We start from the raw sequence: 25498 nt of genomic DNA on the forward strand, positions 1-25498 counted from the left end.
ACGGAAAATCCAGAATATCAATTTGATATTGATACTGTTCTTTTACTTCCTCAGTCAGTCTCTATCTTCCCCTTTTCTCTCCCTTGCCTTTTTTCCTCCTCCCTCTCTGCTCCTCTCCCTCTCTCCAATATCAAAATGAATTCCTGATACTTTGCTCTTAAGTCTCCCTTCACATATATATAATTATTACTATTATTATTACTATATAGTTCTATATACATATATGTGTGTGTATATATATATGGTATATTACATTATATATCAATATATATATTAGTACCCGAAATTTCTTCTCTGAGAAGTAAAGATTTTCTGCACTGGTCTTGAGCCAACAGAACGTAACACCCTCCCTGAAAAATGCCAACATTATTGACACAGACTGGATGAAACAAGTCTAGGCTTTTACACAAAGCAGAAAAAGCGTTTTCTTATCTTTTGGAGTGTACCGAAGCAGAAGTGAATTATTGACTTCCAGATTTGCTTCTTGCCATTGAGAATTGCTGTTGTTTTTGTTATTAAGTATTAGTAATTGTCCGGAGAAGGAAGGAGGAAGTACAGGAGCAAGAGGGGTTGGGGAATTTGGTTTAAGGGCATCTTGACCAGTATCTGCATGGAAAGAATAGTACTGTGAAACCCCAGCAGCAGGCAGCTTTCTCAAAAATTAGTGTATTTCTACTTGCCTGGGAAGTGGGCCCTCAAGGGTACAAATTGGCCAGCAGAGGAAATTGGCATGGAGAAAAATGTCGGGGAGTTTCGATTCAGCTAGTCCAGTCACCCGGCTCCTGGGAGGGGAAGTGATCAGCCCTTATGAGTGTACTGTCTGAATGTGTCTTAAGAAAGACGGCTGTGGTTCTGCTTCGCCGCTCATGCCTGCACAGTTAACACTTGCAATAAATTTCACCTCGAAATCCTGATGTGTGAAAATCAGAGTTACCACTCATGGGTGCCTAAGTTCATTCCGTAGGGCAGCACCAAGCTCAGAACTCTTTTCCTGCCCAAGTCTTTGAAGGGTGAGAACCGAGATAAAGAGTTGACATTCGGGAATATTCCTCCAATGTAGTTAATTATACATAAAACTCATCCAGGGTGCTTTTGAAAATACGGATTTGGGGACTCACCCAGAACTTGTAAAAATGGAGCTTCTGGGGATGAGACTCAACAATTTTCACTTTTTCAGAAGTTTTCTACTTTCCCAGATTCTGATAGGCTGTCCTTACCATGGGCCAGTGGTGGGACTACCGTAGCAGGAAAGCTTACCCTGGGCTGGCTCTACTGGGGAGTGGCCTTCAGAGCTCCTGTGGTTTTGAACCGTTTGGATACCAGATAGCTCTTTAATCTAGACACTTACAGTGACCCCTGTTAATTCCATTATTTATTCTCTCTTGAGGGAAGCCTTTGAGAAGTCTTAAAGAACTTTACTGTGGACCAGAGTGGGTGTCCCTTACACACTCTCATCCATCTCCACCACCGGGGAAGAGCCTTACTGTTTTGTTGTAATGGATCCTTCCCATCTACATAACATGCACTGTCTTCCCACCTTAAAGAGCAATTTCTCCTGGAACCCCCTCTTCTCTCCTCCATCTACCACCTTATTTCTTGATAGCAGAAGAACTTGGAAAATTGTCTTTATTCACTGTCTCCAATCCTGTCTTCTCTGACCACATTCCCCCTACACTTTCTTTCTTCACTCTTACTTCAGCCACGCCGGCCTCATCACCATTCCCCAGGTCTTGCCGGCATTCTCCTGCCCTAGGGTATTTGCACTTGTCCTTCCTAGAATGCTCTTCCCTCCGTGTCTCTTTCATTTCTTCAAATGTCCCCTTAGCCAGGTGTCTGACGACAGTGTATTTATAAATGGCACTTCTCTGTGCTTTCCATCTCCACTTTGTTCTTCATGGTGTCATTTATCATCTAACACACAACATTTTTGTTTTGTGATTGTCATTTATCCCTTACCTACCCCAGTCCCTACTATGCTGTCATCCCCACAATTTTGGGACCTTGTCTGTCTGATTCTCCACCTGAGCCCCAGTGCTCACTAAGTATTTGCTGAATGAATGGAAGGATTTGGACTTGCAATTATTAAGACCAGTTGGGCAATTATCCTTGACCTAATGGGTGGCTGTGGTAGGAAATCAAACAATTGTGAAAATTGAGAAAGATATTTTAGCCTTTAACATATTTTATGGTATCTGTAGTTATTTCTTCTATTTCTTCTTTCTTACTATTATACAAATATAATTGATCTAGGGGAATAAAGGACAAGTTTATTAGGAATTAAAGAAACTGGAAACTAGAAAAGGCATTCCAGTAAAATGAAGGGTTGAGTGTTCCAAATAGCTTGGTAGACTTTCGCTTAAATTCCCCTAGCAAGTAGTTGTTGAATAAATAAAATACACTGTTGGTCAACTTCCTATGACTTTGGCGGGGAGGGGTTTACTAGATTCGTCTTTGTCTGTCATGGCACCATGTAACTGTGGATTAGGATCTTTTCTCTCCCAGATTTTCTCACTCTTCTTTTACCATATTTTACTATTCTGTTGATGAAAGCCAAAAATTAGTCAGTTCTCAATAGTGTGTGAATGTTACAGAACAAGAATTAAGCTTCTCGTAAAATCATGGCGTCTTTTTTCTTTTTCACATCTTAACAATTAGACATTTTTAAAGTATGGGTTCCTTGCACCTTGTATATTTGTTGCCTCGTTATGTCTTGATTTTATTTCCTTAGTATTATAATTAACTACTTTCCCTATGGAATTCCATTAAATTCCACTTGTCAGTCAATTCCTTGTTGGAATTCTGTTGTTCAGCAGAGTGGATTTTTTGCCTCTTTTTGGATGAGTGGGAGTAAACGTTGGCTTCATTCCTTTAGCTTGGCTCAAGGATTGCAGGCATGCCTGTGACCCACTAGCCTGAATTAGGGCTGCTGTTGAGTCTTATAAACATGAAGTTGGGGTTAATAAGGCATAGGCCCAGTTTTTGGCTTGGAATCTTACTTGGGAATTTGTGTCTTCTGGTGAACGTTTCAAATAAAATTATAAAGATATACAAATTAGGATAAGTTTATTTTGTGTCTAAATAATGGGAAAGGTTTATCTTTAACAGTAATTTGTACCTATTTGAAAGTCCTCTCCAAGACTGTTCAGATATTCTAGCCATTCTCTGTTCAGATAATGGCTGTCTGATCTCATATTTAATTGGCATGTTACGCCAAATCACTTTTGACCCTTCAGTTTGCCGGAGAGTATGTGGCATTTCTGGGGTATTGCAGGGGGGTAATATAAGCAGGAAGATTTTATTTTTTGAGGATTATTATACTAGGTTGGTGCCATGGTCTTATTTACCACCAGTAGCACCAAGAGCTAGTTTGTAGGAGGAGTGGTAGGAAGAGACTAGAACTGTCTTCTTTGGCTTAAATTTTAAATTGGTACTTTATGGAAACATCTAATTTTCCTAAGATTTTAGGTTTATCTTCCCCCAAATCATGCCAGTCAGCTTCAGAACTTTCCCCCCCATAGCTCCATTGTTACAACCATAGCACTGTTTTTGTAAACAGCTTTGGTATAGAGTTTTAGCTTTAAAAAAAAAAAACCAAACATTTAATTAATTTGTTTATTAGAGTATGGGGGATGGGCAGAGGGAGCAAAAGGGAGAGAGAACTTCAAGCAGACTCCATGCTGAGCACAGAGCCCAACTCTGGGTTTGATTTCACAACCCTGAGATCAGGACCTGAGCCAGACAAGAGTTGGATGCTTAACTGTCTGAACCACCCAGGCAACCCTAGAATTTTAGCTTTTAAAAGAACTCTGACAGGTAGTCTGCTACCCACCTCATTCTCCCTCTGTGTAGTCTCTCTTTCTCAAATGAATGGATAAAATCTTTTTTTTTTTTAAAGATTTTATTTATTTATTTGACAGAGAGATCACAAGCAGGCAGAGAGGCAGGCAGAGAGAGAGGAGGAAGCAGGCTCCCTGCTGAGCAGAGAGCCCGATGCGGGGCTTGATCCCAGGACTCTGAGATCATGACCTGAGCCGAAGGCAGCGGCTTAACCCACTGAGCCACCCAGGCGCCCCTAAAATCTTTAAAAAAAAAAAAAAAAAAAGGGTAACTGGGTGAGTCAGTCAGTTAAGCATCTGCCTTCAGCTCAGGTCACGATCTTGGGATCTTAGGATGGAGTCTCGCTCCAGGCTCTCCACTCAGTGGGGAATCTGCTTCTCCCTCTCCCTTTGTGCTCTCTTTCAAATGAATGGGTAAAATCTTAAAAAAAAAAAGAAAGAAGAGAACTCTAATGTGATTATGTTCACTGATTCTTTGTCCATCTGCTTTGTGGATTTCATCATGACAGTTTGCAGTTGGAACTCTCCATAGTCTGGTGCCACTAATCTCAGCATGTCCTTCTGTCAGGACGGTGGCTCATGGGTGATACCACGTGTATTCAGGAAGTTGGGGCTATTGAAACATTTATTCATTTGACTATCAATTACACTTCTCAAATTTAAGTTCCATTGCATTTGCTTTAATAAATTCTATTTAAAATGACTATTTTATACAAAGCTGTACAGGTTGCTTGTCCTAGTTCCTAAGTTTCACAGACTGAGATGTGCTCCACGTGGAACTGTCCCCTCGCACTGTTGGCATTTAGCTGACTGATAGAGAGAGAAGCACTGACATTTAAGGGAAAGCCATGGGAGAGTAAGTTATTGAAAACGATATCATTATCCAATTATTTTGAGGATGAGTTTTAGATAACAGAAATGAGCTTTTCGGCAGGCAGGCAGAACTGGGTTTTCTAGCAGTTGGCATGAACTCCGTGTACGCATATCACTTCCACACGTTCTGTGTGTGACTGTTCCTCTTTCTGCTTTCTGGTCACCCTTCTGTGTCTACTTGAGGATCCCACATTCAGCATGAACTTGGCCCTGGGTCATCTTGACTGGCCAGGCGGTGTTTGTACCATCTGTCCGCTGAGGTGGAATGATAACAGCTGGTATGCAGCTGGACACATTGTCCTGGGAACTCTTATTTCAACCAGTGGTTATACTAACAAAAATGAAAACGTTTTCAGATCGCTGCTTTCTGTGACTACTGTTTGTGTTAACTGTTTGTGTCTGGAGAATCCCATCGCGTAGCCTAAACGTCTACGCTCTCTAACTGACTTTAGGTACTACAACCTAATTACAAGCTTTATGTTGCTAAGATCAAGCTTGACTTCAAGGAGAACAGTCGTTTTCTGACTCTAAGGAGTTAGCACATGGGAACAATAGTGAATCAGTGACTCCTAACTTAATACTGTAGAATGAACTAGTTTTCTTCATTGAATTCAGGCCATGGAAGGGCATTTTGAAGTTCCATGAAATTCTATATAGCCATTGTCATTCATGACTTCACTGTACAGGGGGCTGTTTCACAAGATCCTCATGGAATTCTTCTGAGCTGCACATAACAGAGAAGCATTTATGTTCCCAGGCAGTCAGTACTTGAAGCCAATTCTAAGACAGGGAGGGTTTCTCCCCTACTCAGAGAGATTAGAAATACTTCACCACGTAGGAGGCTTAAGCAGAATTCTTTGGCTTGGCCCTGCGTGAACAAAGGCTGGCTTCTCATTGTGCAGACGGCCTCCTCCCCTCCTGTCATTGCCTCAGCCAGCATGATCTGAAGGATGAGGGGCAGGAAGTATTAGTTAATTTTGTGCGCCTCATTCTAAACATCTGTACTTGAGTCTTTGTTTATGGAAGGAATGTGGCAGGAGGAGGGGGAAATGCAATGGAACATTCAGAAGCTAAATATTTTCCCGAGGGTGTGTATCTCCATGGTTGGTCTTCAGGCTCATGAATGCAAGGCAAAGGGCAGAAGATGTTCTAGTTGTGCAAGTGGCTGAAGACTTTCTAGACTTCTACTTGCTGACTTTCTTCATTGTTTGTCTTGGCCTCTTTATCTTAAAGTCATACTGTGTACGTCCACATGCTCCCACAGTGTAAAAATAGTAGACCAGCTATCATTGGACTGGTCATTAGAAGACTTGGTCTTGTGTTCTACTTAACTACCATTTAGACCTTTTTACTTTGTCCACTGTGAAATGAGTAGGATGGATAGGTAAAGAGTAGGGAGGGATGGCAAGGGAGAGAGAGAATGAGGGTAAGCATACTTGAAGGGTCTCACTGGCAGCTGTTCAATGGAATGAAACCCAGCTCCTTGGTTTCCTAGTTCTTGATTATCCATGACCACAGGTGATGGTGGCTAGATAACTCAAGACTTGACCCTTCTCCATTTTCTGTGTTGGTGTCCTGAGTTTTTCAGATTAGATTCCAAGTTCCTTGAAGTAATTTCAGTCCTCTTGTCTCTTATCTATAAAGCGGGGTGCAAAGAAGGGGACCATTGAAAATTACACCTGTACAAAGATGTCTGCACAAAGTCATGACCTCCTCCCCTTGTCTCAGTAGCCCTGTCTCTGTCTGTCAGGTCTTCTTTTCCTCTGGTCCGCTTCCTCTGCTGGCCTCTGCAGTGGCTCTTATGAAGTCTGTCCCCTCTCTGCAGATACTCCCCACTGGCTTTGCTCTCAACTCCTCCCCCTTAGCAGGTACCTTTGATTTTCACTGCACAGAAAAGATAAAGTCATCAGAACTCTTTCATCTTCCATCTGCTAAAACCTCTTCAGTCACTTAGGTTTGCACTCAGCTGGAAAGCAAGGGTGTGAGGTTTCTCCTGATCGGGGCCAGTTCTTATTGCCCAGCCTTGTTTCCATATCGAGCCTTGCCCCTTTCCGTTGATTTGAGCACAAGAACGTGTAATACAGACTCCTCCCTCCTATCTGAAAAAAACAAAAAAGAACGAGAAATATTCCTGGAACCCAGCGTCCTACCCCACCGTTGTCCTCCTTCCCTTCAACCCCATGTCACTGACTACACTCCGCTGTGTCTGCTTTCCTGCCTCGTATCTGCCGTTCATCTTCAATCCCACCCACCCTGTCCATGGGCCCCTGAGTACAGCAGTGACCTGTTTGTGGCTTAGAGCCAGTGGACATCACAGTCATTGCCTTACATGAACCTTAGCATATTTTAACACCGTTGATTACTTCTTCCTCAAATGCTCTTGGTTTCCATATTTGTCTCTTTTACTTGCTGTCCTCTCTCCAGCCCTACAGCCTCCCCAACAGTCCTCCACCTGTTGTCTGTGCTTTAAATGTCGACGCCCCTCAGAGCGATCTCCAAAGTCTGCTCTCTCCTCACTCCGCACCCTTGCTGGAATGGAGAGAATATGACTCAGACATCTCTCTTGGGGTTTCAGACCACTCACCTCCAACTCCCTACCAGACATTTCCTCTTGTTAGATGATCCACAGACATCTCAAAACTAGGATATCCAAAATTGAACTCCTCTCCCCATCCCGCCCCCCCCCGCACCTCCAATCCTGCTTAACCTCCTCCATCCTCTCTGACAGTGGACAGTTCTACTCTCCATCTGCTTGTTTTTAAATGAGAAAACTAAATATTATTTTTAATCCTTCCATCTTATTTCCAGCCAAGGAGCTTTGACCATGAAACATGTCCACAGACTAAAAGTAGAAGGGAGTTCAGAAATGGCGCCCTCTCCCCCTTACCGTCCATCGGTTACTAAATTACTACTGAGGTCAACTTTCTATACCTCACCCAGACCCACTCACTTCTCTCCATTCCAGCTGTCAGCCACTGTCATCTCCAGGACTCCTGCCATCTTCTTCACTATTCTTCACTATTCTCTCCACTTTTAGTCCTGTCCCTCCTCTCTACCCAGTGGCAGTGGCTTGAGTGATCTGACTTTTAGTCAGATCTGGGGGTGCCTGGGAGGCTCAGTCAGTTAAGTGGCCAACTCTTGATTTCAGCCCTAGTCATGATCTCAGGCATCGGGCTTCACACTCAGTGTGGAGTCCGCGTGGGGTTCTCTCTCCTTCCCTCTCCCTTCTCTTCTGCCCCTCCCTTGGCTCACATTCTCTGCCTCTCTCTTTCTCTTTCTCTCTCTCTCTCTCAAATAAAATGTTAATAATAGTAAAAGTCAAATCTGCGTGTGTATTTCCCGTATAAATGTCTCAGTGGCTCGCCATTGCCCTTAGGCTGGTGGTGCTCTTGAAGGTGGCCTCAGGCCTGGCCTGTGCTCCTTCCCGTTGAGCCCATGTCCAGCCACGCTCCAGTCCTTGCTGTAGTACGCAACTCTAACTCCTCAGTGATCGCTCCTCTGTGTTCTCTGGGCTTTTCATACGTGCTGTTTCATTTGCCTGGACAGCTGATCCCTGTTTGCTTAGGTAATTCCTCTGCGTTCCTCAGGTCCCGGACGCAGATGTCACTTCTTCTACAAAATGTTTTTTGATGCCGCAAATCCAGCTTAGGTGACTTTCCTCCATGCTCCCCAAACTTTGTGCATTTCCCCCTTCAAAGCCCTCATCACACGGAATTGCCATCATCTGTGTCCACTGCTGGATTGACGTGAACTCTGAGGGCAGTGCCTGTGGCTGTCTTGTCCTGTGGAATGTGTGAGCCTCTTTTGCCCATGGCCACAGAGCCCTTTTTCTCTTCCAACTATGGCTGGGGTTGGAGTGCAAAAGGCAGCTCTGAAAACAACAAGGCTTAGTGAGGTAGGGCCAGCCCCAGAAAACTCGTTTGCTTCCAAATTGAACGCTAGCAAAGTTGCTTCCTCGTGTCGTGCCACCCATTGCCTGGGGTCTGTGGCACCTGAGAGAGTGACCACATGAGCTGGCTTCTTTCAGAGGGTGGCTCTGTGGTGCAGATTGGTGCGGGGACCACAGTACACCTGCTCCATTTTATCTTCTCTCCTTTGATCCAGTCTCCTGCAGGTTGAGTTGTTAAAGAACAATGAGATGTCAGATGCGGAGACAGAGTAGAAAAGCAGGGGTAATCTGTAACGCCCAGATTAGTGAGGAAGCCTTTGAACATCCCAAACCACCTGTTCCTGAATAAAACTCGATTGTTTTATCATTCCAGCACGTCTTACCTAGTCTTTGGAATGCCACAGATGCTACAGTATAAATCCACACCCTCATTCAAGGGTAACATTTTAACATGTTTGATACAGTAAAGAGGTAGAGGTTACATTTTCATTCTTCTAACAGGTGGGGTATAAAGGGGATTTGCGAAACCTGTGTCTCTGCAAACTGTTGTACTGCATCTGGGGTAGAAGATCCAGATCTGTATGCCGTTCTCTGGCAACTGTACGTAGTCCCTGGGACAATCAGACCCTTATATGTGAACATATCCAGGATCCTAATTCAGGAATTTTTTTCTAAACTCTATTATGAATAATGCCTTATGTGTGTATAGAGTTTTACAATTAACCAGGTACATGCAAGATCTTAATTTGACCTTCCAAAGCTCTTTGAGGTAGGTGGCTCAGGGGTCATCCCCCGCATTTTTGCAGAGAAAATGGCCGAGCAGAAATCACACAGCTAGTAACTGAAGGAGCCAGGCCTTGAGCTCGGATCTCACAGTGCCCAGTCCTGCGTTCTTTCCATCATGCCACACACCTCTGTGTTCAAGATTGTGTGTATGTGAATGTGTTTCGGGTGTATGGGGGAATTAGTTAATCAGACTTCTCCTTTAAGATCTGGACCACTTAAGAAATAGGTATAGCTCATCATCTTAGTTTATTGCGGATACTACAGGATTAAAGAACAGAATACGTGACTTACGTGGACACGTGACACGTGGGCTTTCAGCTCTCCCCCCTCCCCCACCTCTGCAGCCCAGCTGGACTCATCCATGCGGTCCCACATCTGGTAGTAGGACAGCCGCAGGCCTCCCTGGCACAGAGGCAGACGCGCTGTCTTGCATTGCGGTGCGCAGGAGAGGAGAGGGGCCCTCAGGCCGGCAGCTTGAGAGTGAGGGGAGGAGATTCCAGGCCACATGTGACCCTCCCTCCCTCTCCCCTGCAGATGGGTGGGCACAAGGAAGTAAGAGGTTAGCAGGAGTCCCTTGGCAACCCTTCTGAGAGGGTTCAGGGGTTCCTCTTCTGTGGGCTTTGTAGGGGAGGATGAGTATGGTGCTTCCTGTAGAATTAATTCCCTTGGGGAGGAAAGACTGTAAGCTCCTCGAGGGCAAGGACCTCTTATGTCTAACACATCCTGTCCTCCAAACTAGATAGCATAGGACTGAACATGTAGTTGTGCTCAACAAATACTTGCTGACCAAACTGTGATCTTCACTATAGCATAGAAGTTGCAGAGAATAAATATTGTCAGAGATGGGAAGACCCAACCGGAGAGTAAAAGGTGATTAAAAACATTTGCGCTCTGTTTTTTTGACCCACCTGAAGTCATACTGGCTGGCAGCTAAACTGTCCCAGCCATTAGACTGTGCCCTAGCTAGGTGCCCCAGCCATCAGACTGTGCCCTCGCTGGCTGTCCCAGCCATCAGACTGTGCCCTCGCTGGCTGCCCCAGCCATCAGACTGTGCCCTAGCTGCCCCAGCAAGCTGTCTGAGAGTGGTTCATCCTCCAGAGACAGCAGCCCAGGGGCTCCCCCTTTTGCTGTCCTTGCCTGCCCCGGCTCAGATCTTGCATATTCTTCTTTGAACAAATGCAAACAACTTCTTTAACCCCACCTCCTCCTTTTTTCTCTATCTCTTTTGTTTTTCTTTGTTCAGCTGCTGGAGGAATTTTTTTCTTCATTCCTGCTCTACTCCCTGCCCCATCTCTTAATCACTCCTTTTCTCTATTTCTTTCTGAAATTCCTCTCTTAACTTGGTAGATAAGTAGAAGAATACTGCTCGTGATAGTCTTCCTGCATCAAGAAGAAACATAATAGTTAAGAGAGTGAGTTTTTAAGTACCTTGAAAGTTTCCAGAATACCCATCTAGAAAGCCGGCAAATACTTTGTTTTTAAATTAAGTTGCTTTTGCTGAAGCACCAGCACTAAGAATAAGTGTACTTTTTAATGCAATTTTGATTTTGTTTAATTATGTTAAGTACAGTGCTACCATTTTTCGTGGCAAACAAGATTCCACCAATCCGTGTCTTAAATAAGCCAACTTATGACCCAAACTGTAACTAGTCCTGTCTGTGGGAAAAGGCTCACTATTTCCAGGTTTAGAATACCTGTCGGACGCAACCAATGTGTTGTGGGTTCTGGAACCATCTTCATCTAGGGCATATCCATCCTTTGTCAGGGTCCTAAGCAAACTGGGCATAGAGGGAATTTCTTTGCTTCATACGTATGACTTACCAACTTCATGTCTGTCCCACAGGAAAAGCTTTTGACATCACATACGTGCGCCTCAAGTTCCACACCAGCCGCCCCGAGAGCTTCGCCATTTACAAGCGCACGCGGGAAGACGGGCCCTGGATTCCTTACCAGTACTACAGTGGCTCCTGCGAGAACACCTACTCGAAGGCAAACCGCGGCTTCATCAGGACAGGCGGAGATGAGCAGCAGGCCTTGTGCACAGATGAATTCAGTGACATTTCCCCTCTAACTGGGGGCAATGTGGCCTTTTCAACTCTAGAAGGAAGGCCCAGTGCCTACAACTTTGACAACAGCCCTGTGCTGCAGGTAATGGATCCAGAAGCCGACTCCGTAGCCTGCTAGTTCTCCCCTGTGCATGCAGGAGGCGGGAAGACTGTTGTGTGGGGGCCTGTGGTCCCACTTCTGGGGAAAGGGGTAGGAGTAGCAGCTTCCAGGCGGACGTTATTCTGCTCTCCTGAATATTCTCAGTATGTGAGGGAAAGCAGCTTGGTCCTGCCACCCAGGTGATGTTCTTGTGTTCTCATGTACCTGCCAGTGTACTCTGGGATATAAATTGTAGAAATTTTTTAAAAAACTGAACAATTTAGGGGCGCCTGGGTGGCTCAGTTGGTTAAGCAACTGCCTTCGGCTCAGGTCATGATCCTGGAGTGTCCGGATCAAGTCCCACATCAGGGTCCTAGCTCCATGGGGAGTCTGCTTCTCCCTCTGACCTTCTCCCCTCTCATGCTCTCTTTCACTGTCCGTCTCTCAAGTAAATAAATCTTTAAAAAAAAAAAAAGTTTAAAAAAAAAACTGAACAATTTAAACTTGGGTCTTTACTTGGCAGTGGAAACATTTTGCTTCTGACCTTTTGAAGAGAGTATTTGAATCTACCTGTTCTTTTCTTTTTCTTTCTTTTTTAAAATTTTTAAAGATTTTATTTATTTTATTTTATTTATTTTATTTATTTGAGAGAGAGGGAGAGCGTGAGCATGTGCCGGCAGGCAAGAGTGGGGGGAGGGGCCGAGGGAGGAGAGAAGCAGGCTCCCCACTGAGCAGGGAGCCTGCCCTGGAGCTTGATCCCAGGACCCCGAGATCACAACCGAAGGCAGACACTTAACTGACTGAGCCACCCAGGCGCCCCCTGAATCTATCCATTATTTTCACAACCTTCCTTATCTCTTTCATTTGACCAAAGGAAGTATTTTTTTAGTGTCCGAAAGGGGGAACAATTGAAGCAAGTCATTTAAGAATGCCATTTTCCTTCATTATTGTGCAGGGGAATGAGGACCACGTTTGTCTGCACTATTGTCAATCATAAAAACTTCTGATCACCTGACAGTGCTGGTGTCTGTGACAGGAGATACGTGTAGGTTCCCGTGGTACAGCGCTCAAGCATCACGATAGAAACCTTTCCCTATTTGAGCGTAGAAAGAATTAAAACTATCTTTTTTCTCATGAATTCTGTGTCCATGTTCTTTATACACCATAATTTGGAATCTTTCTGCAACACAGAATTGGAGATGCTTGTGTTGTGTGACTGAAGCTGACGTCTAAGTGGGGGCAGCTGTATGAAATGACTGAGATGAGAAAGACTGGATGTGGGTCTGCAAACTCTGTGTACATTTTATGAAAATCTGTCGTCATTTCTAAGTAGGGTGAAGTAGGGAGTTCCTTTATTCTTCTGGGCTTTATACCCTTTTTTTTTTTTAAAGATTTATTTATTTATTAGAGGGAGAGAGAGCACGAGCAGTAGGGAGAGGGAGGGGGGAAGCAGGTTCCCACTCAGGGGAAAGCCCGATGCGGGACTCAGTCCCAGGACTCCGAGATCACAACCTGAGCCAAAGGCAGCCGCTTAACCAGCAGGACCACCCAGGAGCCCCTTCGTGCTTTTGTGGCTTCTCAGTCTTTCTCTTGAAGTTTATTATATTCAAGGACTCTTTGTGATTTGACTACATGGTTTTGGATAATGGCAAAAGATGAGAATATGTTTCTCTGTGGGTCCAGTTCTTCCCTTCTGTTGTATTTCTGCAATTTGCTGGGAGATCTTGAATCTTGAGCTTGGTCAACTCTGAGGTTCTGGTGAGCAGTGAGTATGTTTGCAAAGGCCTTTCAGTGAAGTGTTTCTTGCGATGGTAGTAAGATATGTTCAGAATAAGGAGTAGAAAGAATAACTTTTTGATAGATTAAAAAACAGAAGATTGAATGTCTAAGGGAGATGTGATCTACAAATTTTTTAAGTTTATCAGTTTGCTAGCTTAGGTGCTTCCTGTGCAAATGATCGTATTTGACGACCCAGCAGAGATAGCAGTAGAGGCAGCAGGAGGAAGCATTGACCTACGTGACTTCACTGTGGTGTATTCTGGAACCTCTGCTAACTGGATGCCTTATCAGCCTGTCCTGAAGCAGTTCCTCCAGCTGTAGGAGTTCTGATGTTTACTACTGGTTTTGTTTTGTTTTGTTTTGTTTTTTGTTTTTTTTTCCAAGTTATCTCTACACCCAACGTGGTGCTTGAACTCACAGCTCTGAGATCAGGAGTCACATGCTCTATTAGCTGAGCCAGCCAGGCACCCTGATGTTTGCTACTCTTTATACCATAGGAACTTGTGAGACTAAATGTAGTAGAAATGTCATGGGCATCTGTAATAGATCTGGTCAGTTGCTGTCATTATGCAAAAACATTAGTTATGTGTCTCTGGATATAAGAGCTCTGGTTTTCATATCCACTTGCCAAGGAGTGCTCGCTGATCAGATGTTAGCTGATTTCACAACGATAACTGACTTGACAGCTGAGCTGATATGACCCTCTCTTCTCATTGCCTCCTGTGCCTCTCTCCAGAAGCTGTGATCTCCCCAAGGGAAGAATAGACCCTTCCTGGTTTCATTGTATATGAATATTACTGAGCATATGCTGATTTATAATAATAATAATTAGCATGTATTATAGCACTTACTGTAATGTGCCATAATGTGCCAAGCAGTGTTCTGAGCCCTTTAGCTATATTTACTGTAGATGTATATACACACTCTATATACTGTTTACTCAATGAACCTTCACAGTAACTCTACAGGTAGATACTTCTGTGATCTCCATTTTATAGATGGGGCATCGACATCATTTATCAGAAGAGATCCAATAACCCACATCACACAGATTTAAGCAGCAGAACTGAGATTCAAAACCTAGAAAGACTGGCTCCAGAACCTGTTCTTTTTAAGACACCTGTTATGAAAGAAATGGCTTAGACTCAGCCCTTGAGAAGCTTTTACTCAAGGAGAGCTGTGATAAAGATGAAGCTCAAAGGAGATATGAGATACAGTAAGCATTAAACACAGAGATACGTGGAGCTATTTACATTACAGACGACTCAAAGATTCCTAGCATTGTCGCCGTGAGTGGGAGTTGTTATGGGAGTTCCAAGTTTGGATGCAGTGGAATCATCATCTCTTCCCCTTTCTAATTATACTTGGAGGCTTCACGGGGATCAGCTTTTATGAGCCCTGTAGGTTGCTCTCTATGCCAGGGGTTTGGCTTGGTTCGAGCCGTGCTGCTTAATCAGGGCTGTGCCTCCCTGTGTCGCAGGGAGACTTCTGAAAACACAGAGCCTGTGGCCCTTGCGCTTGCTGTTGCATCCCCATGGGGGATGCTGAGAGACACTCCCAGGATGGGACTTTACGTGGTGTCTTTGGGTGGTCCTGTGTCATATACTCCTCCAAAACGTAATGAATTTAAGCAACCATGATTTATTATTTCTCATGATTCTGTGTTGGTGTGGGCTCACTCACTGGCAGCTCAGCTGGGGGCTGGGTTTCTCTCCCCCTGTAGTCTTCCAGCTTCGAGGAGGCTAGACTAGGCTTCCCCGGGTGATGGCAGAAGCATTCCAAGAGGGTAAGTCTCAGGGCACAAGTGCTTATCAGACTTCTGCCTGTGTCACTTTTGAGCAAATCACATGCCCCAGCCCAGCATCAGAGTGGAAAGGGACTCTGCAGGGTGTGGACGCTGGTAGACATGATTCACTGGAATCATTATTCTAACAATCCACCACAGATGTAAATATCTGACTAAAATTAGCTCAGTGAAAGGGCATTTATTATAAGGGCTTAGATCTCATAAAACCTAGAGGAAAACATTAACTTTCCTTCTTGTCCCCTCTCATTATGCTACACCTACCAATTGAATCAGTTGTGGTTGCTTCAGATGTGTTCATTTGCTCAGCAAATGTTACTTGAGCACCTACTGTACGCTGAGCACCAGGGAAGCTGCAGTCAACAAAACAAAGAAGTCCTGCCCTCGTGGGTCTTACGGTCTTGGCAGTGGTGGCGGAGGTGGGGTGGGGTGGGCTTGTGGTGGTGGAAGCAGACTATAAATGAATAGGCAAGTGAAATAGGGCCTTGGGGTGGGCAGCAATTCTAGGTTGGGTAGCAGGGAAGGCCTCCCGGAGAAGTGACATTATGGCAGAGATCAAGACAAAAACTGCATCTGACTGGTTCTGGCCAGTGTAATAATTTATTACTTTGTACTTGGATGCCTCTCCCAGATCTGTCCGTAGCGGACTGGGGATGGAGGGAGAGAGAGATGGTACAGAATGGGCAGGAGGAGGCAATGAGCAGCACAGCTCATGACACTGTGGTGTTCCATGAGCTTTGTGCTGGTTCCTCGGACTGAACTTGGGGCGTGGACACAGGGTGGAGAAGAAGGGACATGTGTATTGAGTCCCTCCCGAATGCAAAGCATTTAGAAGTATATTTCATGTAAACCTTTCAACAGCCTTGTGAAGAAATGAATAGTATTCCTGCTTTTTTGGGACTCTGAGTGGTGACACAACAACTTAGATTAAAGAAGAGAGGAGTCAAGAAGGAGACAAATGTTAGAAAATTAAGGGAGTCATTGAGCATTATAGCGGATTTAATGCTGGAAGAGGATATGTCACATGATATATTAACTGTATGAAAAATTAAAAAAATATTGTCACATTTATGTCTCTCATCTTCAGTCCCTTTACCTTTTTCTGTTTTTTTTTTTCCTTTTCTTTCTCCCCCCCACCCCGACAGGAATGGGTAACTGCCACTGACATCAGAGTAACTCTCAATCGGCTAAATACTTTTGGAGATGAAGTGTTTAATGACCCCAAAGTTCTCAAGTCCTATTACTATGCAATCTCCGATTTTGCTGTGGGTGGTAGGTAAGTAAACCATGAAATGACTTATTTTTTTTCAAGATTTTATTTATTTATTTGACAGACAGAGATCACAAGTAGGCAGAGAGGCAAGCAGAGAGAGAGGAAGGGAAGCAGGCCCCCAGCTGAGCAGAGAGCCAATGCGATGCAGGGCTCGATGCCATGACCCTGGGATCATGACCTGAGCCGAAGGCAGAGGCTTTAACCCACTGAGCCACCCAGGCGCCCCAAACCATGAAATAACTTTGAAAGTGACTGGAGCTTTGGTTTAGAAGTGAATGTAGCAACTTATTTACAACCACATTAATAATGTTGTTAGACCTCATTATCCTGGAAACAAAGTAATTAGGTTTCCTAAAACCCTGTCAAATCAGCACACCGGGTGAATCCTTACTGAGCACCTCAGTGCAAAGCTCTGCGACGGGCCCTCTGAAGCCACCGAGGCAGCACAAGATGTTCACCTGCTGAGTAGGACTTGACCTTCTAGGATCCTACAAATGAAGGGGGGCAGGCAATGTGTGAATATGTGAAAAATTAAAACACGTGTTTTAGATAGAAAGAGGCCATATGTTGGAAAATGAGACGGAACTGTCAAGCTGGGGCGGGGAGCAGATGGGGACGAAGCGGGGCCCTGAAGGATGGGCAGAATCTGAATAAGGAAGGAGGGCGTGTGGGTGGGTGCGGGGTGGGCAGGTCACAAGCAGAAGTGTAGGGCTGGGAGGTTGTAGATCTACTCAGCTTAAGGAACAGCTCCTCTGAATCTGTAGAGCTGACAGAGTGAAAGCTGATCAAGAGAGACTCTAATCCATGAGAAACCGAGTACTGTTTGAAGTAGGCCATGCTATCTAAACAGCGGTTAGGAAGAGGACCTATGGGCAAGGTGAAAGTAGAGACCATCAAGAGAATTTCTCTTCTCCTTGTGATGCTGTGATCTGGGTATTAGGTGACAAATACCTGACACTAGGGTGGTGACAGTAGACGGGAAAGGAACATGGCAGATGGATTTTATTGTGAAGCAAGAATTATCAGGACATCAGTCAAGGATGATGTTTAGCTTTAATGATCAGGAGAATGGTGGTACTACTAATGAAGTAAATGAAGAAGATGAGCGAATTTAGGGAGAGGATGAGTTTAGATGTAGACATGTATTGTTTTAGGCTATAGGAGACATCTGAACTTGTGTACCCGTCAAGGATAGGAGCTGGGGAGAGAGATTAGAGCTGGGGATAGGAGTTTGGGATTCATCCTGATGCACTGTAGATGTTTCTGGAAGGTTTGAAAGGTATTACTGAGTAGCAGGGGGAACGTTGGGCCTGATTCTGTCTTCAAGGAAGCCAGTGAGGGGAACATCAGGGCACTAGAGCACGTTTTAGCGTTCATGCCCATTTCCATGAGTCCTTAGTTTATGGTTCTACCTGCTCCTAGGGCTCCCTCGGGGATTCTTACCCCAAACAACCCGAGGGAGTATTAGGCTACCGGAGTGGCATATGGTGGTGAGGTGCTGAATGCCTCTTACTACCTTCAGATCCGGATACTTTAAAATCATTATGACAGACAACAGCCATGACCACCTTTTTCACTTGTACTGTGCCTGCACAGTCCTGGGCACATGAATAGAGCAGCTTCTTGGTCCTCCTGATAACCCCGTGAAATTCACATTGTCATCGTCCCTGTCTTACAGGTTAGGCGCAGAGGTTAAGTGACATTGGTAAGTCACAGAGCCAGGTCCCAAACCCATGTAAGCAGCCTTCAGGGTCCTTACTCTGCATTACCTCCACGCTTGGCTGCTGCTTGATACACGCAGTTGACTTCAGGAAGTGATCCTAGAAACTGTAGAAGCCTCCAGAATTGCTAGAGCCTTCCTTCCCATGTCTGGTTAATGCTTCATCCCCTAGTAAGATGTTTTGGTGGGAGGGTTTTTTTCCTTGCTTAATTTTTCTTCCTACCTGAAAACTCAGTCATTACTTAATATTGCTTAGTTCCTCAGTTTATAGTCTTGAATGGTAAAACTAAAAAATAAGTAAGTAAAAAATAAAAAACTGTTCTGGGGTTGTGTTTAGTTCTCTTTGTACCTCCTTTTTCTGCATCCATTGCTGGGACTTGGTGGCCATTTCATATTTTTGTCTGTTCTCTTCCCAGGTGTAAATGCAACGGCCACGCAAGTGAGTGTGTGAAGAATGAATTTGACAAGCTGGTGTGTAATTGCAAACATAATACTTACGGGGTAGACTGTGAAAAGTGTCTGCCTTTCTTCAACGACCGGCCGTGGAGGAGGGCAACTGCGGAGAGTGCCAGCGAGTGCCTGCGTGAGTGCCCCTTGGCCTCAGTCATTAAATTATCTTGAGGACTTCCAGAGTGGGGAAAAGGAATGGGTGACTTCCTTCTGTTCCTCCTTGAAAGGAGAACTCTGAAAGGCAGTGCTGCTTCTGTAATTGGAAAGCGTAGAATGGTAACTTGTACGCACATCAGAGGAAAATCATAGATGAAGGCAGTTGGCTACGAATACAAAGCATGTTTGGTTTTGTTCAGTTTCAGTATCAGAGTGGGAGCAGCATCTCCAAGGTTTGGAACTTCACTTGGATCCAAGTGCTAGGCCAGTGTAGCCTACTATAAGATACGGTTTATCTAGTCTTGCCTTAGCTGCACGTTAAAATATTTTCCTACCAGCAGTCAGGGTCGTTGATGAACACGTGTTCAGTACATTGAGTTCTGGACTAAGGCTGCCATTCAAAAAATTATTTCTCAAAATTATTCTTCCTTTATTTCACTAAAGAGCACAGCAGGGAGAATTTTCCTGTTCCTCCTGTGTAGAGGTGGGTGGCTTTGGGAAGGAAAGTAGATCTTAGTATTTCTAGAGAAGGGTAAAAGGGAAAAGGCTGCAGCTTGTCTTATCCCTTAGTAATGGCTTGGTTTATTCTGGACAGATGAGAAAGAAACCTCAGGAAGAAGGAACCATGAAGCTATGTAATCATGTTTTGTCAAGGACTTAGAAACTTCTTAAGAAGCTATAATTTTTTATGACCTTATAAACATTTCTTATCATATACTCTTTTTTTTAAAGATTTTTAAATTTATTTATTTGACAGAATGAGAGAGAGGGAGAGCATGAGAGGACAGAGGGTCAGATACCCTGCTGAGCAGGGATCCTGATGCGGGACTCGATCCTGGGACTCCTTCCATGATCTCAGGATCATGACCTGAGCTGAAGGCAGTCGCTTAACCAACTGAGCCACCCAGGCGCCCTTATCGTATACTCTTGATAAAGGAATGAATAAGAGAGACACTCTGAGCTCACTGGAATTATTGGCAGAAACCTTGAGATGTGACCAGTATCTTGACTCAGGACTATTTCTCTTAGTTGCCTTAGAGCAGGTTTTCTTATCTTTGCTTTTCCTCAGCAAATCCCAGATTTGAAGATAAATCATACAACCCCCTCTAGGATTCCTAGGCGCTTGCTTGAGCTTCAGTCCTTGACTGAACTGTAACAGCTAGTGTGAGAAGCTAAACGATAAAGGTCTTAACGGAAACAGTGAAATGCCCCAAGACATGACATTTCAATAAATGTACACATGTGTTTGAAAAGTACTTTGCTTAGTGATGGGGGTCATATCTTTTTTTTTTTTTAATTTTAAGATTTTATTTATTTATTTGACAGAGAGACCACAGGTAGAGAGGCGGGGGTCGGGGAGAGCAGGCTCCCCGCTGAGCGGAGAGCCCAATGTGGGGGTCGATCCCAGAACTCTGAGATCATGACCTGAGCCGAAGGCAGAGGCTTAACCGGCTGAGCCACCGAGGCACCCTGATGGGGGTCATATCTTGAGTCTCTCCAGGAACATGAAAATGTTCCAGACTGGCAAGTGAACTTAATACTGTTTCTAAAGGACTTTGATAAGGAACTGAATCAATCTGCCTTCCTCCTTGGGTCCCTTCAGCACTAAGTTTCTGGCGGTTGGGACAGTAACTTCAGTATTGTCAGGATGCTGGGATTGGAGAAGAGAAGATTACAGCCTTCTCTCCTACCAGCTGCTGGTGAAGGAGACACAGCGCCTGCTTTACCTGTGGGTTAGGACAGTGTAGACAAGGGGACTGTTCTGCTACATGGTCCCAGGGCACCAAAGTGTTTAGGTGGGGGTGGGCTGGGTTTGGCTGGGGGTGGGATGTGTGGGATAATCTAGGGAGACTTGAGAGACGAGAAGTAGAAAGGGAGCTCTCCAAGTTACTTAACACAACTCTAGTTTTTGGTGCCAGTGACTCAAGTTTCTAAAATGTTTTCAAGTATAGTACTGTGAAAGAACTGGTCATAAAGAAGGGGAGGTGACGAGAAAGAAAAAATAGATATTCAGACATTTCTTTTTTTTTTTTTTTAAGATTTATTTATTTATTTATTTGACAGATCACAAGTAGGCAGAGAGGCAGGCAGAGACCAGGAAGCAGGCTCCCTGAGCAGAGAGCCTGAGGCAGGCCTCAATCCCAGGACCCTGGGATCACGACCTAAGCCGAAGGGAGAGGCTTAACCCACTGAGCCACGGAGGTGCCCTATTCAAACATTTCTTTAAAACAACTTGGTTTATCTGAAATCAAATAAAACTGTATTTAGTGCTCAAGATAGTGCCGGTATTTTGTGTGACATCAGCAATTCTAAGAAAATAAACTTACTATAAACACAGAAAAGAAGTTCTGTGACGACATATACTTGTTCTTAAAATATAGTTGTGTTCCGCAGGGAACATAGTTACTTAATGGAGGACCCTGTTGGTTTTGTGGCTCCCCAGGAGATAGACATGTCTAGTGAAGCTAGATTTCCCTTCAGTGCTGCTTCCTTCCACAGAGGCGCTCATTTCAACCCATATGTATCAGGTTACGCCAGTCTGGCCTTGCAAGCAATCTGGCACTTAGAAAGTTAGTATCTTAACTTATTTCAATTGGGGCCCGAAGAGTTAAGGTAAATTAAAGCCTGAATATAAACTGGTTCCCTGTTGTTGGAGTTGGTGTTGGAACGAAGGATGAAGATTCGGAAAAATTGCAATTTGACTTGCCTTTCACTTGTATATAAACAATTGCCTGGAGATTCCTAAGTACAGGAATTCCTCGTATTTTACAATGGCGTGAATTGTGATAAGACCATCTCTGTGTAAACCGATAGCCTGACTATCTAAACCCTTCATTGACCTTCTGTTTTTGTTTTCAAATGAACAACGCCTCAAGTGGGCGTTCTTATTCTGCCCCCCATTGTGCCCCAGAGACGTGGGAGATGGTGGTTTGGTTTGCTTAGAGTCTTTTGAAATGCTGTTCAGCCAAGGAATGCGGATCTGACATCACTCATGCGTTTTTTGGCCAACAGCCTGTGACTGTAATGGCCGCTCACAGGAGTGCTACTTTGACCCTGAACTATACCGGTCCACCGGCCACGGGGGCCACTGTACCAACTGCCAAGGGAACACAGATGGCGCCAACTGCGAGAGGTGCCGGGAGAATTTCTTCCGCCTCGGGAACAGCGAAGCCTGCTCTCCCTGTCACTGTAGTCCCGTGGGTAAGTGACAGGCAAAGCCAGCATCAGCCTGACGGATTGAAAGACAAAACCCCGCATCCCCCCAGAAAACAAAGCTCTGCTTCCTAGGCACCTGCACGGGGGAAGAGTGGAAGTGTGTGCACTGTTGTCCCAGGCAAATGACACAGGATGTGCCTGACCCTCCCCACCTCCACTGTGTTTAACCAAGTTCAACCTCCCAGTGATTTTCTGGTGTATATAAATAAGTGTGGGCTTGGCCTGAGTCATGGTTTTGTGTAAATAATTAGTAACCCGATCCTAACGACCATTTGAACTTTGACTGGAAAAGGTTAGCTGCTTCGTGAGTTCTTGCTCGTTAATGATTTTGTTTCGTTCAGGATCCTTAAAGGGCTGGATTTTCCCTGGCATGTTGTGTGTGTTCAGAGACGTAGAATGCTCTGAGTCTGCTCCTCTCTTTCCAGAGTCTGACCTTTATGTTGTTGTGCCTGCAGATACATAAATTCTAGACGTGGGCCTTAAGGAGCCTGTGCTTGTCCACAGAGAAGCAACTGGTTTGGGAAGCGGTTTATCTCTGGGTGCAGACACACTTGTTTCTCAACATTGATGAGCTGGGTGTGTGTCTGTGAGGTTAAAATGGTATGGCTCGAAAGGATATGATTCTGAGACCATTAGGGTTTACAATTTAATCTTTCTTCTCTCGGTAACTGTCTAGAGATGACATCTTGGGTTTCAGGCATTGTTTTTTGTTACCCATGTTTTTTTCTTTGACATATTTACTTGCATTTCTGGTCGTTGACAAGCTCTTTAAATTTTAGGTTCTCTCAGCACACAGTGTGACAGTTACGGCAGGTGTAGCTGCAAGCCGGGAGTGATGGGTGATAAGTGTGACCACTGCCAGCCCGGGTACCATTCTCTCACCGAGGCAGGCTGCAGGTAAGATTTTTCAAACCCAGGGAAAGGGGGCAGGTTCTAAACGTGGATGATCAAGAATAAGAGTCCTCGTGGCTTGTCTTCAGCATTATAAACGTTTCCCCCTCCCCCCAGTAATCATCAAGAACTTCTAGCTGTAAATATGGTCCGGGTTTGGTTTGTAACACAGTTGAAGCAGGGTTTTTAGTATGGAAATGTGATAGGTATATCCCTGATTGAAACCAAATCCAGATATGAAACTGAGTTTAGGACTCCTTTTGCTTTTTTATGTTTTCCTTTAAAAAAAAAATTATAATGTCCAACAAAAGGTTGACTTTAAGAGTGGAATTTCTTTCTCAGTTCTCTTCTCTCTCTGTTTTACTCCTTTCTCCATCCACAGGCCGTGCTCTTGCAATCCTTCTGGCAGCGTGGATGAGTGTAATGTTGAAACAGGAAGATGTGTTTGCAAAGACAACGTTGAAGGCTTCAGCTGCGAGAGGTAAGTGCATTCTTCCTCTGGCCGTACTGTTTTTTTCTGGCCTCATATTTCAAGTCCAAGAAACTCCTGATTGTATCTTTATGTTTTTCAGATGCAAACCTGGATTTTTTAATCTGGAACCCTCCAATCCGAGGGGTTGCACACCCTGCTTCTGCTTCGGGCATTCTTCTGTCTGTACAAATGCTGTCGGCTACAGCATCTATCCAATAACCTCTACCTTTCAGATCGGTAATTTGGACCTTCCCTTCTGTCTCCCAGAATTAAGAGACTGGACTTATGGTATTTTTTTAAAAATCAGTAACTTTTTGAGGATTTTTTTGATGGTGGCAACATTCCGTTTTTAAATGTTAATGATTTTTTTGTTTGGCTCTCTGTTTGGCTTTTTATTTTTTATTTATTTTTAAGGATTTTATTTATTTATTTGAGAGAGAGAGAGAGGAGCAGGCTCCCTGCTGAGCAGAGAGCCCGATGCAGGGCTCGATCCCAAGACCCTGAGATCATGACCTGAGCCGAAGGCAGAGGCTTAACCAGCTGAGCCACCCACGCGTCCCCTGTTTGGCTTTTTAATTTAATGAAAACATATGGATTTACGGTTTACTATAGGATAAACTTTTGTAAAATCAAAATATAGCTTGAGGGTAAGCATACACAGGTACCGTCGTAGGATCCATGTATTCAGAAGTACTTATTGGTGACTTTCTGTATTTTTTGGTGTTGTATAGAGGACCTGAATTCAGGATGCTCACAGTGTGATGTGCTTCCTTCTTGTGCTTGCAGATGAAGACGGGTGGCGTGTGGAGCAGAGGGACGGCTCTGAAGCATCGCTGGAGTGGTCCTCTGAGAGGCAGGATATTGCCGTCATCTCAGATAGCTACTTCCCTAGGTACTTCATTGCTCCCGGTAAGTAAGGCTCAGCGGCAGTCTGGTGTGAAGAGTGCTCCTGTCTACTCTCCTTCTCACCTCGCGCACCACTGTGTCTATTTGCAGCTAAGTTCTTGGGCAAGCAGGTGTTCAGTTATGGTCAGAACTTCTCCTTCTCCTTTCGGGTGGACAGGCGAGATACTCGCCTCTCTGCAGAAGACCTGGTGCTCGAGGGAGCTGGCCTGAGAGTGTCCGTGCCCTTGATCGCTCAGGGCAATGCCTATCCGAGTGAGACCACTGTGAAATACGTCTTCAGGTAAGATGGTCTTCTTTGTAAAGTCTGACTTGAGCGGAGTTGTAAAAGTGGTTTCTTTACCTAAGCTTATCAGGCCTCAAGCTGTTGAAGAAAAACGTTTGGAGGGGCACCTGGGTGGCTCACAGGGTTAAAGGCTCTGCCTTTGGCTCAGGTCATGATCTCAGGGTCCTGGGATGGAGCCCCGCATCGGGCTCTCTGCTCAGCAGGGAGCCTGCTTCCCTCCCTCTCCCTCTGCCTGCCTCTCTGCCTACTTGTGATCTCTGTCAAATAAATAAATAGAATCTTTAAAAAAAAAAAAGTTTGGGTTATAAAGATGATTTTGGAAGAGGAAGCCTTCCCTTTATTTACTGTACCCTTTCCAGCCCTTTATTTACTGTACCCTTTCCAGCTGTACTATTAAACCAACAGACCCGTTTCTGACTTGGTTAGATAGTCAGAGCATTGCACTGTTGGTGGCAGAAATGCATACGAAACGCTTTCTCAGCACCCACAGCTGTCCTGACCGAGGCTAACGTGGCCCTTTCTTTCTCTCTAGGCTCCATGAAGCAACAGATTACCCTTGGAGGCCTCCTCTTACCCCTTTCGAATTTCAGAAGCTCTTAAACAATTTGACCTCTATCAAAATCCGTGGGACGTATAGTGAGAGAAGTAAGTTATGATATAATTTGAGAACATTAAGATGATTGGGCTGAAGGGTCTGCATAATGCAAAAGTTGATCTCTAAAGTCCCAATACTATAGCATTGGTCCTATAGAAGTGAATGAATTATCTCAGTATACATGAATTATGTATAAAATTAATGCACTTGTTAAACCACTTTCAAGGACCTGGAGAAAATTTGCTAGAATTAGTAAATGGCATTGTTTTATAATGACTAAGACTAATGAGGTGACTTTATATCTAAACATAGTCTAAGAATCTTACATGTAGTTCTGCCAGCTCACATGCTTAACCTTTATTTCTTTCTATTTATTGCTATTAATTATCAAGCCCTTTAAACTAACAGCTAAATCATGAAAAAC

The 25498-nt window shown here is 44.4% G+C and overlaps 1 protein-coding gene across 1 annotated transcript in view; it reads left to right on the forward strand.

Moving 5' to 3' along the window:
- LAMC1 (laminin subunit gamma 1) overlaps positions 1 to 25498 on the forward strand; it is a 127267-nt gene that overhangs the window by 70965 nt on the left and 30804 nt on the right. Inside the window, exons 2-11 of the mRNA XM_047703854.1 lie at positions 11228 to 11532; positions 16258 to 16388; positions 18522 to 18688; positions 21724 to 21912; positions 22707 to 22824; positions 23201 to 23299; positions 23391 to 23527; positions 24077 to 24199; positions 24287 to 24476; positions 25012 to 25124. Coding sequence (XP_047559810.1) covers positions 11228 to 11532; positions 16258 to 16388; positions 18522 to 18688; positions 21724 to 21912; positions 22707 to 22824; positions 23201 to 23299; positions 23391 to 23527; positions 24077 to 24199; positions 24287 to 24476; positions 25012 to 25124 — 1572 coding nt within the window. The remainder of the gene's footprint in view (positions 1 to 11227; positions 11533 to 16257; positions 16389 to 18521; positions 18689 to 21723; positions 21913 to 22706; positions 22825 to 23200; positions 23300 to 23390; positions 23528 to 24076; positions 24200 to 24286; positions 24477 to 25011; positions 25125 to 25498) is intronic.

Source organism: Lutra lutra, chromosome 15 (genome assembly GCF_902655055.1).
Source record: "Lutra lutra chromosome 15, mLutLut1.2, whole genome shotgun sequence".
Taxonomy (NCBI): domain Eukaryota; kingdom Metazoa; phylum Chordata; class Mammalia; order Carnivora; family Mustelidae; genus Lutra; species Lutra lutra.